The sequence below is a fragment of the Belonocnema kinseyi genome, chromosome 5, assembly GCF_010883055.1.
Source record: "Belonocnema kinseyi isolate 2016_QV_RU_SX_M_011 chromosome 5, B_treatae_v1, whole genome shotgun sequence".
In the NCBI taxonomy this organism is placed as follows: Eukaryota; Metazoa; Arthropoda; class Insecta; order Hymenoptera; family Cynipidae; genus Belonocnema; species Belonocnema kinseyi.
This window is the reverse complement of record NC_046661.1, coordinates 115229542-115247982: the sequence shown is the minus strand read 5'-3', so window position 1 is coordinate 115247982 and position 18441 is coordinate 115229542. Positions and strand designations below refer to the sequence as shown.

At 28.9% G+C, this 18441-nt stretch overlaps 1 protein-coding gene across 2 annotated transcripts; it reads left to right on the top strand.

Annotated features, from left to right (window-relative positions):
- The first annotated feature begins 6215 nt into the window (after positions 1-6215).
- LOC117173493 lies at positions 6216-18340 on the top strand. 2 transcript variants are annotated; one of them, XM_033362107.1, is made up of 4 exons: positions 6216-6292; positions 11701-11999; positions 16428-16591; positions 16765-18340. In XM_033362107.1, exons 2-4 carry the CDS (start codon positions 11701-11703, stop codon positions 17082-17084), a joined length of 783 nt encoding a protein of 260 aa, XP_033217998.1. In that variant the 5' UTR covers positions 6216-6292; the 3' UTR covers positions 17085-18340. The 2 variants fall into 2 exon arrangements, with proteins under 2 accessions (XP_033217998.1, XP_033217997.1); XM_033362106.1 differs by having other exon boundaries at positions 6247-6482.
- Positions 18341-18441: the final 101 nt, after the last annotated feature.

Genomic DNA, 18441 nt, shown 5'->3' with positions numbered 1-18441 from the left:
TGAGATATTCTCGTAATAAGAGATAGCGGGGTATTAGCTAAACTAAGAGACCCAGTCTGTTGGTTCTATCACTAACTTGTAGCCCTTGTAGAAAGAGCAGTTTCGTGGTGTATTCCACTTTTCATTGGGCTTCTAAAGTTCATAGGCGAACTTTTTGTGAAATCGATGGTAGTCGAGTTCTTGGAAGGGAATTCTTTAAACCCTATTTATTATTCATTAAATATGTATTTAGCAGTAAAGTTTGTCTGGAGTGATGGGGATTGAATAACTAAGTAGGAAAATATCGATGGTGTCGAAGTTCTTCATTGTACAGGTCAGGCATAGTAAGTGCATAGTTTCATAGCGTGGTTCTCATAATATGAGACAGGGTAAGGGGGGGCAGCGCCAACCAGTGAGGCAAAGGTGATTTTCCTTATAGCATGGCTATTATTTAACAATTTTAGTTCTACTTTGCATCAAATAAATCTATTTTATCAGAGAGATAGTGTTACTTACTAAACTCTTAAAAATTGACATTGCAAAAGAAAAATTATACAGAAATCAGTTTTTACCACGAAAAAATGGAAGTTTTGCTGACAAAAATATAAAGTTTTCAACTTTAATGACAATACTTACAGTATAAAAACTTGATATTTTGACAGATAAAACAATATCACACAATCTAATCATATTAATCAAACGTAATTCAAGTCCAAAATATATTAAATCTTATAAATAAGTGAGGCTTTGCCAGGGGGGCAGACCCGACGAAAATAATATTAACAAGTGCTTAGGTGATACACGACGTCACAAGTTTTGTCGATAAATGATCGGCAATGTAGAACAGCAACTTATCTTGTGGGCTACATTGATATATATTTGATATATATTTTCCAGTACATAAAATACCACAGAAGAAAACCATCAAATTTTCTGATCTTTAAATGTTTTTATTTCCATAAAAAGCTGCAGTCGGCTTTGCCTTCAGGTGAGGGGCAAAGCCGATGAAATACAGCTTGTCAGAAATAATTAAATTACCAAATTATTGTTTTTTCCCTGTGATTAATACTTATAGAAATATGATATAAAATAATGTAGAACTCGAAATTAGAAAAAATGGATCAATTCAAAATCTCATTAACTTTAAAAAAATCATTGACTGTTAACTGGTTGGCGCTGCCCCCCTTTACCCTACCTATGGTTTTTATAACACTGTGGCTGCGCGGGGGAAATTGGTTACAAAAGTGTTTGTGACTACTGCAAAAACTGAATATATCTAAATAGCAGTAAATTTATACTTCGGAAACATAGAATAAAGTTTTTCATTAAAAATAATACTTTATTTTGTATTTTATTAGCTATTTCCTGGGGTACCTCATATTATGAGAATAGTTTGACGAGTTTGGAAAAAGCACTTTTTTACATTTCTTGTATTTTCAGCATAAAAAAAATCTTAATAAAATTTTTTATTTGAGCTCCTTATGGCAAACTAAATTTCCTTTAAAATGACCTATATTACTTTTAAATTCAGTAGATAGAATTCCGACGATCACGCCAAACAGAGTTGGTATCTCATTATACCATTACATATCACTAATTGCGTCATAAGCTAAAAATTAAGTTGGACCCTCATTCTCATGGAATTGTTATTTAAATTTCCTTAATTTTAAGAATAATTGACATGATATTAGAGGAGAGGGGAATCAGCAATAGCATCATAGTCTGTAAAGTTAGTGTGGGGGGGGGGGGGGGGGGGGGGGGCGAAAATGAGTAGAAAACCGATAACGTGTCTTATGTACGCTCCCATTATGGATGGCCCCTTATTGAAGAATCTCGAAACAGAAAATAAAAGAGTCAGGAGAAATTAAAATTGATATAAAATAATAGTGATTAATATTTTTCTTCCGTGAGAGAATTCCGAATGTTTATTTTTTCATAGTTTCATTCATTTCCGCCTAATCGCGTGATGAATCGAACAACGGTTAGTGGGGCGTGGACGAAACATATTATTTCCGTGTATTAGTAATTCTTAGAAGAGTTTAAAAAGTGAATTAAAGAGAAGTGGAGGTTAAACGAAAATGACAGCGCTGTCAGTAAAGAGACATGAATGTCTGGTTCAGTACTTGATTTGCGACTTGCAATCCGGATCTTAGTATTTTTCTATCTGATTGCATTTTAAATTTATTTTCCTTCAATAATAACTAGTGGGAACAGTTGAGTGCAATCAGATTACAGAAAATAATAACAAAGTGAAAGAATTATTGAAAATAACTTTTTACCGATTATTAAAATGTTAAAATCGTCAATGTTATTGAACAATTCGATTTAAAAATAATTTTAGTCAAAACGTTCCCAATTTTATTTTTGGTTCGTCTTCAAAATTTCTTGAATGATCAGTTCAATTGTTGATTTTTTCAATAATGATACAATTCAGTTTAATAATTTAAAATCTTTTACTTTATAAATTTTCCATTTAAGATTTTCATGTTTAATTTCAAGAATTTTAAAATGCGGTTTGAAGACTGAGAGAATTAAAAATTAAAAACCTTTGTAAGTAGTTAAACAAATGCAAGCATCACAATGAAACTTTATAAAACATTTTTTATTTTAAATCAAAATTAAATCAAAAGATGAATAATAAATTTCTATTATATTTCAAAATTTATTTGAATATTGTTTCAGTCTAATATATTCCACTTGCAGTTGACTCAATTTGAAATTTTTTAGTTAAGAAAGGGAGAAATTATATCATATTTATCTATATTTGACTCTTCATTTATAATGAGCAATTATAAATCAATAATTCGAAACTAAAAAGTTTTAAACTAAATTGTTTGAAACAGAAATCCTTGACTCGTCAAACTTTCAAAAAGATGCATTTAAACATTAAACGTTACAATTCTAATTTTTCTGTAGAAAAAAATTTAATTTGTAATTAAATTTATTGACTTTTTATGTATAAATAACAATTGAACACTTATTAATTCAGAAAAATTCGAGTTCATAAGTTAAAGAGATATTTAGTACTTTTGAAAAGATCTAAAATTAGTTTAAACCTTGAAATAATTACAAACAAATTTAAAACAAAATGTGGATTTTTCCAAATTTTGAACAAAAAATCCGGAAGCTTTTAAAGAATTCCGAAAAGTTTCCAAATAATGCAAAAAGTTTTTGAAGGAAAAGTAGTTGAATCCTGAACATATGCAGATTAATTTTCAAACAAAAAGTTGCATTTTTAACCAAAATAGTATATTGTGCTACAAGTGTGGAAAGTAAGCGGTTCCACACGATTGTGAAGTTTGCTGAACGACCCATAGGCAAATCGAAGGAAAGTCGTAGGAAAGTCGGGAAGAGCTATTAATTAGCCGAAGACGAGCCGAAGACGAGCCGAAGACGAGCCAAAAAAGACTCGAAGATGAGCTGATGGAAAATACTGTAAATTTCACAAGAGTTACAACTGTCTACTTTCAGCTTTCAATTACCAAAAATTCAGTTATGTAAAAATGTCAACAAAAAGATTAATTTCCGTGAAGAAAAAAATGGATATATAACGAAAAAGCTAACTTTTAAACCAAAGAGGTGAATCTTGAAAAAATATAAATTTTCAACAAACTAGTTCTACTTTTAACCAAGTGGTTGATTTCACAACTCAAGAAGATAATTTTTTAGTCAAAAAGTTAAGTTTTTAACAAAAAAGATAAATTTTTTAGCAAAAAGATTAAATTTCTACCAAAAAACATACATTTACAACAAAATACCGTCATATGGGGTAAATTCAGACAAGTGGGGTAAATTCGAGCATTCCTGAATTGACAGTTTAAATTACTTAAAGGGGTTCTAATAAAAACAAAATTTTTAAATTATTATCCAATACAAAATATTTTAGAACCAAAAGTTGCATTTTAACAAAAAGGATGAGTTTTCAAAACAAAAAAATAATTTTTGACCAAAAAGGATGAGTTTTTAACAAAATTTATGAATCTTCGACTGGAACAGATCAATTTTTAATAAGAGATATAAAGTTTCGAAGAATAATAAAATAGTTACATCGTTCGTTAAAAAATTAATTCTCTAAAAAAAGAACGAATTTGAAACTAGTCATTTTAATTTTCAACAAAATGGGTAGAGCTTAAACCCAGAAGGATGAAATTATCTAAAGAATCGTTGAATTTTCATCCCAAAAATATGAGTTTTAACGAAACAGTTAATTTTCGAAAAAAATAAAGTTTCACAAAAATAAACGATAAAGAAAGTATTTTTTACAAAGTGCATGAATATTCAAGTACAAAATATAAATTTTCAACCAAAAATAGCATTAAAATTATGAATCTTAAGAAAGTGGGCTACTTGGGATAATTTAACCCAAACTAAAACCCTCGGGCATTATGAGCAAAACAAAAATCGTACTACGCGTTTATAGAAAAATATTTTTTCATATTTAACAATTAAAAATATAATTTTTCTCGAAAATAACGTAAAATATGAATAGCAATTCATCGTTCAAAACTTTTCAGCTTCCTGTAATATATTAAATTGGCAGATGTTTATATTGTTTAATTCAAAAAAGTTTTTCCAAAAATATAGAAAACATTGATAAAAATGAACTGAAAAAGCATTTAGTTTAACGAACATTAACATTTTATTCTTAAAAACGTTTAGTCTTAGTGAAGATGAAGATGTTCCATGAGATTATTAAAGTACCTGACCTTCAAAGTAATGAAAAATGTGGTTTTATCTCTAAAATTGAAGAAATTTCATTTTTACCGATTCAGATTCTCATTTTTTTGAAAACTAAGAAAAATCACAATAGCAATTCATAATTCAGAATTGTTAAGCTTCCCAAAATCAATTAAATTGTACCCTTCCCAGATATTCTTATTGTTTAACCCAATGCATTTTCTCAAAAATATACCAAAAATGGAAACACTGACCGTTGCGCGTGCACATGCTCATCGCGCTCGATGGTATACTCGTATATTTAGATCTCGCGTACATTGCTCGGTCTTTGTATTTTCCCCACATTTGTGCACAGTCTGGGAAAAATTTAAGATAAAAGGATCTGCTAAGCTGCTGACCAGCCCCCACATAGCGGCTGATCAGACGGTCTGGTCTGAGGCTAGCCAGGAAAACCTTACACCTCTGACTAGGCCCAAGCTAGACTGTCTGGTCAGCGCCACGGCTAGAAACCTAGCGGTCTAATCTGGGCCATGCTAGCGCCAGAACCTTTTCCCGCACGTTTATATTATCAAATTCAATCCATTCTTCCAAAAATATAGAAAAAATTTAAAGAAATCGACTAAAATAGCATTTAGGTTGATGCACATGAAGATTGAATGTTTAAAAACATTTTTTTTAAGTTGAGTATCAATATTCAAACTTGTCCCCTTTCTAAAATCTATAAAATGGTACCCTCGCTAGATGTTTGTCTTATGTATTTGAACAAACATTAATTGATATTATTGATTTTTTGCTTAGTCGCTTCGATAGATTTTTGACATTTTTTTGCAAATTTTTGTAAAAAGCACAAAATATACATCTGTTAAGGGTTACATTTTTAAAGATTTCAGTTAGTGAACTATTAATAAACGTTTTTAATAATAAAATGTTAACATTTGTTAAAATAGATGGTATTTTAGTCGGTTTCTATCAATGTTGTTTATATTTTTAGAAAAATGTATTGAACTACACAATATAGTCCCCTGGAGAGGATCCAATTTAATTAATTTATTAATTTAAAAGATGAAGAAATCTATTTTTTAAAAACTTGTAGTTAGATTTTTTTGATCTTGGCTCTAAATTACCCGGGGTCATCACTGAAACACGTACAAAAGAAAAACTGGATGTGCAATGTACTTTTAGATTGAACGTAATCGAAGCTATTCGTGCCGTAGGTAGCTTTTTTGGCTCTGCAAACTTTTTTGTTATGTGCCTGTGTTATTTAAGCTGTCGGCGTTTGGTGCTCGTTTTTGAAAAGATTACCTCCCACTCGCTATCCGCTATCGAATTTTTCTTTCCAGTAGTAATTGTAAGGTTAGCGTCCTAGAAATTGGAGACAGACTTGAAGTCCTTACACGCGTGGTCGTTTATTTCCATTTATTTTGCTGACAATTATATGTTCGACTTTTATGCTGGCCGAGCATAAAGACCGGGGACGCCTATCGTCCGCTATCCTAATCCCCTTCGATGAGTCCTAATAAACACACAAGTGACATCCTGGCCTATTTATTTTCTAGTATAAATGCTGAGGTCAATGTTTCCACGGGAGCATTTCAAATCGATATTTCTACCCACCTAGTGCTACACATTTTTCCAGGCAAGTTTAGTGTTTCATTAAATAATCAGAATTCAAAGATAATTACTGCCATATACCAGTAGGGCGGTCCGCATTCACACTAGTACACCGTGCTTGACTGGTTCAAAATTTAAACCATTCATCGCAGTAGATTTATACTGCACCATGTCTACTTTTTGAAAATTTGGAACCATTATTATTTTTCGGCTCAGTAAGTATTAAACTTTATTTCTCAATAAATTTTTCCCTGGAATTGACGCGCTGAGGTGTTACAGTTAATAATAATTCGAATAGGGAGGTTAATTAAAAGTTAGAAATATATTACGACGGGTTTTGTTTTCGGCCCATATCTTTTTTCTTTGATCATATTTTTGGGCTTTCATTCCACCGTGTTGAAATTCTATTAAATAGCTTACTTTTTTTCTTAACAAAACATATATAATTATGATGCGAAATAAATTTTTGTAATAATAAATTTTTATCAATTATTTATTTGTTCAATAGTGTTTTTATATACAAATGAGCAATTACAAATCTCAGTTTAAAAAAAACGTGTATCATCCTATTTGGAACATGTGTCCCAACCTATATACATTTAACGGAATTTTGGCATTGTTGGGAGCAAAAAATTATCTGCACTTTATGCAAAATCCTCTTTAGATATAACAATTTATTTAATTTATAACACATTTTACTCATTTACCTCGCAATTTCAATTAAAAATATTTAGTTAATGGGAGTTGGTTAAGGTCAATAAGATAATTTTTCTACTCCTCGTGAACACATGCACTGTTTAGTGCAGCTGCAACAAGCATGAACCTTCTACTAAAGTGAACATAAGATGTGCGCTATTATTGTTGCTAAGGTAAAGGTACTTATCATGAGATAAATTTTGTTAGGGTTTATAGATTTTTATTAATTTTAGAACGATAGTAGAATATCTTTTCAAAATGTTTATATCAATGAATGGGCTGATCTTTTCTGAATGCGAAACGTCTATTAAAAGTTTCATTTATTCTAAGCAAAGTTATAATATTTATGAAAAAGCGGAATGACCTATATGTGCTTATTATGAAACAACTTCTGGACTCTTGTACCTTTTGTACCGGTGTTCCAGAATGCATTTTCCTTTATGGAACAGCAGAGAATTCTTTTTTTATGTTAATATGTGGCTTGAATTATAATATTTTCTATATTATATCGAATTGAAACTTTTAGATCAACAACACAAGCCACGAAAAAAAATTACAAAAGTTATTTAACCAAACAATATCGACAAATCTTTTACAGATTAGTTTTTTATAGGACGCATAGTTAGAAAATAATAATGGCAATGAAAATACGTTTGTTTTAATATCAATGTACAATACTCCAGGCGAATTAAACTTTGGAAAAAAGAAAATTGTTAACAGCACTTGAACAATTGGAAATGTTAAAGTGGTTCATAATAAACGTAAAAAAGAAAAGTGCCTGAGCACGGGTGTAGCGGGGTTGATTTGTGTGGGGTTAAAATTGGTGAAAATGGTATTATTGTGATTTTCGGCGAAAGTTGACGTCAGAGAAAAAAGTGTTCAATAGAAAACATATAGATTATAAAAAAATCTACAACTTGGGTATCAATGGCTTTTTCACATAATCTAAAAACGTCCGAGAAAAATACAAAAAAACATCTATTTTTTGTTTGTTTTTCATTTTTCATTTCCGCAAAAATAATTCTATTTTGACCAAACTCAATGAAAGTATACATTTTTATGTCCTCATTATTCAAAATTTTTTTTAGATGGTTAAATAAATTGATTTCCGAGATAATCATTTGTTCTGATCCAAAAAACTTTTTTTTTCAAATGAAATTTGTCCTTCAGAAAATCATCGTACAGAGTTCTTTCAGGGCTTATTTTTTTCTTTTGACATATACTTTTTGATGAAATGAAAAAAATAGTCCCTATTGGAGAACAGAGTTATTTCAGGGCTTATTTTTTTGTTTTGACATATACTTTTTGATGAAATGAAAAAAATAGTCCCTATTGGAGAACATACTCAAAAATGGAAGAAACTTGAAAAGTGACTTTTCCAACAATCAATTTTCCACTAAATGTTGATAATTTTTTTAAATTGTAAAATATCTTAAAAACTGATTACTCCATTCAAGTTGACAGAAAAAATACGAAAAAAACTGTATTTTATTATTTGAGCCGAAGCTCCATTTTTGAAGACTAATGTTATCAACATTCAAGTCGAATAATGAAGCTTCAGATGAATAAGGAAAAATACGAATTAAAAAATTTTGTTGCCTTAAAATCAATTGGTTTTTAAATTTTTATTAAATTTATAGATGTATAAGCTATTTTCAATGAAACTATTTAGAGTTTAAGATTTTGTTTTCAAAAATATTTTATTTTTCAAGATTTGTACACTGAATATTTACAACATAATGTATATATAAAAAATAGATAAATAAACGATACTACGCTAATCTGGGTCTTTTTGGGAACATTTCAAATTGATCTTCATGGTACGAATTTTCAGTACACTGTATTTCTTACTGATCTTCAAACGTTTTTTCGATATCGCTAAATTCCTCGGATAACTGAATTTCCGGGTTCAAGCAAAGGCCTGGTTTCTCGATTTAACGTGATATGTCTTCGTATTCATCAAAATCTTCCGAAATTTAATCAAAGTTCGAACAATCGTCCGAACCATGACATTTTCTGCATGCTTATGCATCTATAAATTTAACAACAATTTGAAAACCAATTAATATTCAGGCAAACAAATTAAAAAATTTGTGTTGCTCCTTATTCATCTGAAGCTTCATTATTCGATTTGAATGTTAATAGTGTTAGTGTTAAAAATGAAGCTTATGGTTAAATCACGAAATACAGTTTTTTTTCGTATTGATTGTTGCAAAAGTCACTTTTAGAGTTTTTTCCATTTTTGAGCATGTTCTTCAATAGAGACTATATTTTTTTCATTTCATCAGAACGTATGTGTCAAAACAAAAAAATTGAGCCCTGAAAGAACTTTGTACGATGACTTTCTAAAGGAAAAATTTCATCTGAAAAAAAGTGTTTCGGACCGGAACAAATGATTATCTCGAAAAGCAATTAATTTTTCCATTTGAAAAAATTTGTGAATATTGAGGACATAAGAAGGTATAATTTCATTGAGTATCGTCAAAATAAAATTTCTTTTGCGTAAATGAAAAATAAAAAACGACAAAAAAATAAAACACGGTTTTTCGCTTTTTCTCAGACATTTAGAAGTTATGTGAAAAGGTCACTGATACAATACCATTTTCACCCCTTAAAACCCCACATAAATCAACCCCGCTACACCCCTGATTACGAATTTTAATTTTTTACGTTTATTATTAACAACTTTACCATTTGCAATTGTTCAACTGCTGTTAACAATTTTCTTCTTTTTTTCCTCAAAATAAGTTAATTTGCATGTACTACAATTGCACATTATGAACTGTAATAGTAGTTATACATTTATTAAAATCATAGATTTTGCAGACTAGCTACTAATAAAGAGCAACGCCAATTCAGAAACAAATATTCAAGTAATAATAAAAAATAATAAAATTTTTATATATAATAATATAATAGAGTGGAACAGAATACAGAAAATTGCGTGTTTCAGGCATATTTTAATCAATTGCAAATCACGAGATACGTTATGAGAATATGTTCCTTAAGTCCGAAGAAGCTTTAACAAAAGAGAATTCACAATCCAAAAATTGCAGTTATAATATAGTTTATGAGCATTTACCTTTAATTTTAAGAAGTCTATGCACAAATCTTGGGGAACTACGCAACTTTCCTGAAAAAATAAATGTTTAAACAAATTTAAATTGTTTAAAAAATTTAAATTAAAAAAAGCTCTTTCTGGAATTAAAGACGCAGCTGCTGAATGTTATGAGTCATATTTTTTTTGAAAGACAATTTTCAATTATTTAAACAATTAATAATCATTTACTTGCTCCTTTTTATTGGAAAGGTGTAGAGAATGATAGATTGTCGAATCTCTCACGCTGTCGATTATTATTCAGTATTTTCCTATTTCAAAACTTATACTATGATTTTGTAAACTATGATAATTTTGTTAAATAATTTTGTTTTACAGTTATGTTATGGACACTTATTTTTTAATATCGATTTCGTTCCGATGAGAAACTAGTAAAATACATCTTTTTAGGTTAAAGATGCAACTATTTGGTTAAAAGATTAATTATTTTGTTTAAAACGCAGCATTAGGTTAACATCATTTTGCTTGGTAAAAATTCCATTTTTTTCAAAAATTTAACTTTTTGGTTGAAAATTCAACTATTTGGCTAGAAATCCATAGTTTTTTGTTAAAGATTATCTTTCTTGTTGAAATTTATAATTACTGGTGTTAAAGTCAATAATTTTCTGACAGATTTGACCTTTTAGTTTGGAAACCTAATTCTTTGATTGAAAAATCGTCTTTTTGGATAGGAAAATAATCTTCTTTATTGAAAATTCATCTATCATGTTGAAAACTCATCTGTTGGTAGAAATTTCCATTATTTGCTTACAATTTTAATTATTTAGTTAAAAAGTTAATTATTTGATTGAAATCTAACTATTTTGTTAAAGTTATCTGAATTGGTCAAAAATTCAACTGTTTTTCCGAAATTCGTTATTTTGGATTGAAATTTCATCTTTTATAATGGAAAAGTCATCTTTTTTGTTGGAAATTAACTTTCTTGTTGAAAATGTATCATTAACGGTTTAAAAGAGAACTGTTTCCTAAAATATTTGACATCTCAGCTTGTGAACTTGATTTTTGGTTGAAAAATTGTCTTTTTAGGTAAAAAATTTATATTCCCCTGTTTTCGTCAAGTCTCTTATTTTAAATTTTCTTACAGAAACGTGAAAAAGCGAAAAATAAACGTGATTATCATTAATTTAAGAAATTAAATAAAAGGCTCACGGAACACTCCTATAGTCCTAAATTTTTATAATTACGAAAAATTTACTTTTTCTAAGATTTTTGGTGTTAACCATACAAATTTAGCATGGCAAATAAAACTCAAATAAAACAATAAAATGTTTTTTTTTTATGAATATTTTCTGATCCAAAATAGTTTCTGATAGTTTTTATTTAAGTGGAAGAGGAATTTGTCCATCCGGTACTTTTGCCGCGTCTGACTGAGTACAAGCTTTTTCACTGGAGTGCACAGCTTTCGTTTAAGTAGATTAGGAAGCTTTTGGCCATCCTCGAATTATCGCCCGAGCCTCAACGCTCTTATCTGACCCTCAGCCGAGTATAAACAATGTTTTGTTTTTAATCTTTTGAAGTGTCTCAGCTCTAAATTAAATTTAATTCATTATTTTCTTATGATTTAATTTATTTTAAATTATATCAGTTGTTAAAATATATTTCTTATTAATTTTTTCCAGATGCGTTCGGGAGTATTTTATTTATATCTAGTGGTTTTGATAACCGCAGCAAAAAGTTACAATGGCGATGATATAGCAAAATGGTCCCTGGGACTTCGATTTTTATTAAAAACTTGTCCTCCTGTTCCTTGGAAGGATCCAGCGCGAAATTATATTTTTGAAAATCTTCGAAGCTGCTTACAAAGAAGAGCTTTAGTCGCTGTCGATGCTTTTCTCGATGAAGATGTTATTCCAATTTATGGTGGACTTGAGCTCATACGGTTCGAAAATAAAAGTTCCACAGAAAATGATCTTAGCAGGTAATTTAAAAAATTATTAATCATATTTTTGCTTCAATTTTTAAGGCAGAATTTTTTTCCGAATCATCATTTTTTTAACAATAATTTTAGTTTAGTATGACAGCAATATTAAACGATCATAAGAATAATCAGTATGAAAAAAATATGAATAAATGAAACAATTCTCCTCAGTTCCTTTTAATGCTGTAAATTAAGTAGAATGATTTTTAATTTTTTACATTTTTCTAAATCACTAGAAGTAATTTGTATATTTGTAAATTACTATAAATTGCATTGATTTCGTCAGAATGCACCGTCCATTGTTCGCGAATCACTGTGAATTCTTTTCAATGATTTTAATTCTTCAATTCTGTTGAATTCTTAAATTTTTTAGTTCGTTAAATCCTGCTAATTATTTTTTATCATTTAACTTCGCCGAACTCTCTCAAAGTTTTTAAATTCCTAAGATTTTTTAAATCCGATTAATTCCTTTGAATTTCCTTGAATCCTTTTAAATTCACCTTGTGTGCTTTTAAACTCACCTCGAATTCTTTTGCATTCCATTGAATTATTTTGAATTCCCTTGAAGTTTTAAAGACTTTAGATTCTATGGAATTTTTATGATTCTCAAAATCCTCTGAATTATTTGACATTCTTTACATTTTTTAAATTTCATCGAATACTTCGAATTCTTGGGAATTCTTTTGAATTTCATTGAAGTCTTTTAAATTTTTGGATTCTGTAACTTCATTAGAATTTTTTCAGTTATTTGAATATTCTTAATCATTTACATTTTTTTAAATTCTTTTGAATTCCATTAAATTATTTTAAATTCAATAATTTAAAAAAAAATTCATTTAATTATTTCAAATGCCCTGAAATGTTTTGAATTCTTCTGAACTATCATGAATTTCTTGAAAATCTGTAAGCTCGTTTAATTCTTTAATTTCTTTAGAATATTGTTTATTCTTTAAATATTCCTAATTATTTCTCATTCAATTTTTTTTTCAAAATTTAATTGCATTCTTTGAATTCTTTTAAATTCTTTACAATTTTGTTGATTCTTTAAAATGATTGAAAGACTTTGAATCGTTAATTGTTAAAATTGTTTAACTCTGTTTAATTCTATTAAATTCCATTGAATTACATTGAATTCTTGTTAAATCCATTGAACTATTTTAATTTCCATTGAATTATTTTAAATACACTTTCAATTGTCTGAAAATCACTATGCATTCCCTGTAATTCTTTGCATTCTTCTCAATTCTTTGATTTTTTTCCATTCATTAGAAAAATTGTAATTTGTTGAATCCTCTAAATCATTTTTTTCTGTTTGAATTATTTTGAACTTTATTGAATTCCATTGAATTTCTTCACATACGCCTTCAATTCTTCGGAAACTTATGCAGATTTCCTTGATTCTGTATATTATTAAATGTTTTTTTTTTATTGACCAAGAATCGAACTTTTAAGAACGGTAAAAGAACCGACCCATACAGAACGATACAGGTTATATGGCTTAAACATATATCTCTTTTTTAAGACTTTTTGTGCAATTATTTTTTACAAATTGATTTTATTTAGTATTTGTTTAAAAATGATTTTGTTGAGGAATATCATTATTCTTAAGCCTTCTTGTGGAATTTTGTTGCATTATTAAAGTTGATATTAGTTTAGAAAATGTACTTGTAATTATTTTTTGTAATTATTTTAATTTTTTTAATTCCCTTGCAGTGTTTGGAATTCATTTTGCATTCATCTCAAATTAATTTAGATTGTTTTCAGTTTATGTTGAATTATTGTAATTTGCCGAATTCTTTAAATCCTCTCAATAATTTTTTATTCTCTTAAACTTTTTAAAGTCTTTCAATTTTTTACATTTTTGTCATTCTTTGAATCCCCTTGATTGTTTTCTATTGTTTTGAATTCCATTTAATTCTATTTAATTCCAATAATGCCTTTTGAATTCCATTGCATTCTTTTGAATACACCTTCAATTCTTTGGAAATCACTACGGATTCCCTTTCATTCTTTGTAGTCTTGCCAATTCTTGTCTTATATCCTTTAAAAGTAATCTGAAATAATAATCCATGTTGAATGTTTTAAATTATTAGAATCCTCTAAATTATGTCTTATTCTTTCAAGCTTTTTAATTCCATTAAATTCTTTGAATTATTATGAAATCTCTTTGAAATTCTTCAGTCTTTGAATTTTCCAAATTCTTTATAATTTTTTGAAATCTTTGAATTTTCTTGAGGTCTTTAAAGTCTTTCCACTTTTAATAATTATCTTAATTCTTTAAATTCTCTGTATTATTTTTTATTCTCTGGTTTTTTCAATTCTATTAAATTCTTTGCCATTGTTATAAAATCTCTTAGTCTTCAGAGTCATATGATTCTCTAAATTCTTTATATTTTTTCTAATTCTTTTCTGCCTCCTAAATGTTTGGTATTCTTTAAATTATTTTGGATTCTATTGAATTATTTTGAATTATATTGAATTATTGTGAATAAACCTTTAATTTTTTGGAAATTATTGTAAATTCCCTTTATTTAGATTTTTGTAAATTCTTTGAATCCTTTAAATTATTTTTATTACTTCAATTATTTTGACTCCTATTGACTTTTTAAAATAAACTTTCAATGCATTTGTAAATATTCAATATAAATTTTTTATGTTTGTACCTTCTTAATTAATTTTTATTCTTAAAATTATTTAGAATTCCATTGAATTATTTTAAATTATGTTACATTATTGTGAATAAAGCTTGAATTCTTCAGTTATCATTGTGATTTCCTCTTAATTCTTTGTATTCTTTTGAATTATGTTCAATAATTGGATTTTTCAAATTCTTCAAAATTTTTAAATTCTTTGAGTCCTTTTAATAATTGTTTATTCTTGAAGTTTTTTTAAAATAACCTTGCACCCTTTTGAAATAATTTTTAATTTATGTTTAAATTTTATAAATTATTTGAATTCTCTTATAGCTGTTAAGTCATTAAATTAATTTAAAAATTTCTTAATAGTTTAGTGCGTCGAATTATTTTGTACTCTTTAAATTTTCATAATGATAAGGAATCAGTATTATTATAGGAGATGGTAACAGCAGACCAGTGGAGATATCTTTCACCGACCTTAAAAATATATATCAACACTATCGATCTAAGTTGACTCCTCAAATAACAGAAATTCTTAAAGTCTTTTCAGACTAGATGGAGCTACTAGATGGAATTAATTAAAAAAATAAAGAATTTTAAGAATGTTTATAATTTGAGGAATTAACTTAGATTGATAGTGCTAATTTCTATTTTCACGGTCGATGAAAGATATCTCCACTAATTGGTTGTTACCATGGACATAGGAAACAAGGGACTAGGCATGCCATTGCTGGGGTGATGCAATGAGGGGGGAGGTCCGCCACCTTTTGATGTCCCGCGACAAACATGGCAGCACCCAAATGTTTATATTTTCATGCAAAGTTTGTCGGCAAAAATTCTCGTGCGCATAATTAAATGTCACATCGTAAAATGGCGGCTCTCCCCACTCATGGAATTCTCCCCCCTCCCGTGGATTCAACCCCGCTCGCCAAGTTAGGATGGCATGCCTAGTCCCGTGTTTCCTATGTCCATGGTTGTTACCATCTCCTATGATAATACAGATTCCTGGTAAAGTTGACGTATATAAAACGCAGCATCTTGCTAAAGACAGCGTGTATTTGTGTAAAAAGGTTCCTCTATCGATCTCTTTAGTAGCTTAGTGGTGAAATCACCTGACCGGCATTCGAAAAACCTGTGGCTCGATTTCTAGCGAAGCAAAAACAGAAGAACCTTTTTCATAAAAAAATGTAATTTTAAAAATTAATTCCATTGAATTATTTCGAATTATTCTAAATTCTCTTAAAGTCTCTGAAATCTTTGAATTCTTTGAATTCTTAAGATTTATTTTGATAACCCCTTAATTATTTTCATTCTATAAATTGTCTTTAATTCAATTTTATTCTATGAATTCGTTTCCATTTATTTAAACTGTTTGATTTACTTTTAATTCCATTGCATTTTTTGAGTTTTTAGGATGCATCCTTTTGAAATGATCTCAAACTCATCTAATTTCATGTTGAATTCTCTAAATACTTTCATTTTTTTTATTATTCGAATCCTGTCATTATTTTTTATTCTATAAATTTATTGAATTACATTGAATTATTTTGAATACACCCTCAATGATTTTGAATACATCCTCAATGATTTTGAATACACCCTCAATTCTTTGGAAATCCACATAATTTTCCTTTCAAGTCTTTGCATTCGTTTCATGCTATGTGAATTGTTTGAGTTATGTTTAATTCCTTTGATTTTGTTAAATTTATGATGCAATCTTTTGAAATGATTTCAAATCGCTCTGAATTTAAAACTTTTTCCAAGAAAACCTAAATTTTATTTTTCATTACAGTAATCAAATTGATACTGGACGGAAGATTGATGATTCCAGTCTATGGGAAATGCTCCAATATCGCTTATCTCGAATTCTCCGTACTCACGTTTTGAAATTTAATGTAGAAAATTCAATGAACCTGCCTGAAGTAAGAAGCAATTCAAAATCTTATGTAGTTGAAGGTAATCAGTTTTAATTAAAATAATTACCTTATAAATGATAAATTATTTGTTAAATAAGTTCTAAAGATATTTAAAAATAATTTGATAGTTCTCTTAATTATTCTCAAGAATTCTTGTAACATCTAGACTAGAAAGAATCCGTTTTTTTAATGAAATAAAATGATTCCTTTTAGGTCGAAGACGTCATCACAGAAGACGTCAAGGCATGATGATGATGATGATGATGGGTCTCCTTCTAATGGGATCAGTTTTGGTCCCCATGGGTTTTCAGTTTCTCGCCGTGTTGGGAGGAAAAGCCCTTATTCTCGCAAAAATGGCCCTAATGCTGTCCAGTATACAAGGGTTGAAAAAAGTAGCAACGAGCGGGGTAAATTATGGACTGTATCACGCCCCCGTGCCGGAAACGTGGCACGAAAGGAGCCACATAGAATCTGCTCCTCCGGTCTACGAAATTCCTTATCAGCATTATCCCCCCATTGCACGACGATCTTAAAGAAAACATTTTCTCAGAATCGCCAGGAAATTTGAAATAAAATTTCGAGAGAAAGTGACTGATTTTTAACAACATTCCTAACTCCTAAATATTATTTTAGGAAATTCACTAACGCTGAATAGTATCGGACTAACAGGGTGACCTACTAAAAATTCGCCTTGATTTTTAAAGGTGATAGCGTCGTTTCGCATATAGATGAAAATATTCTTCAAAAACTGCTGGAAAGCTCTTGACGGGAGCTAGGAAAACAAATTATTAATTCATGAACTTGTGAAGATTTAAAAATCTTTAATGGCTCAAGTTGAACGTAAAATCCTAAAAATCAAATGGATGAATTCATTTTCCTAGCTCGTACCAAGAGTTGAAGCACAAAACTCCTTAAGAATTGGAACTTTATTCTAAGCTTCAATATGTGATAATATAATGCACATAAGATCAAATAACTTCAATTAAGGCTCTTTTAACGCATAATTAAATATCTTTCACAACAGTTTGAAAACATTTTTTTATCCAAATTTTTAATGACGTTTTCGCCTGTCAAAGTCTAGGCTAATTTTTACCAGGTCACCCGGTTGGTGGTCGAATACCATCAGTTCGTAGTGCAGACTTGTAAAAAGGACTATTATATATTATTAATTATTACCTTTACCAAAGACATTCCTCGAAATTAGTGGAAGTGAAGAGATACGCATTTCTAGATTGAATTATTTATTAACTTACTATTTTCCTATACTTGTATAATTTTCTAATAGTGTAATCTATACAAAATGTAACGTAATATGATTTATGTACCACAATTGTGCCTAGAATTAAAATTTTCAGTCGGAGATTTATTAAGACTATTTTTTTAAAGTGGATTTTTATCGCTGTCCCATATTTTTCTAAGTGCGTATACAATGTTCGTCGTAACAAGCAATGTAAAGAGAACAAAGAATGTGTTTCTCAATCATTTATTGTATTTTCATCACGTGATTTTATCTCGCAAATGACGCTGAAGTAACCATCGTATGGAAAATTTCCAGCGTGTACGCAAAAGTAAATTTTAAAAAGCGACGCTTCATTCAAGTCGAGTTTCCCTTATTTATTTATCCCAAGGTTAACAGCTAATCTCGTTACTAAACTGACGTCCAAGAAAAAATTCCACTTTATTCGAGGATTTTATGATTGTTATTTTTTTTCAGTGATTGTGAAATTATTTTAATTTTTGAAATTTTGATACTGTATAATGCGTTTCAGTTTTTGAAAATAAAGAATAGAATAGGGCTTGAAAAACAACTTTCATTTTTCCAAAACGATACTCTCCAGTTTTCACATATTACTATCAGACTCTATAGCATTTTTTTGAATGATAAAAAAA

Excerpts from the sequence above, each read along its gene's own strand:
- LOC117173493 (XM_033362107.1), top strand. The coding sequence starts at position 11,701 with ATGCGTTCGGGAGTATTTTATTTATATCTAGTGGTTTTGATAACCGCA. Across the intron at positions 12,000-16,427 it reads ACAGAAAATGATCTTAGCAG|TAATCAAATTGATACTGGAC; the intron begins GTAATTTAAAAA and ends TTTTCATTACAG. Across the intron at positions 16,592-16,764 it reads AAAATCTTATGTAGTTGAAG|GTCGAAGACGTCATCACAGA; the intron begins GTAATCAGTTTT and ends GATTCCTTTTAG.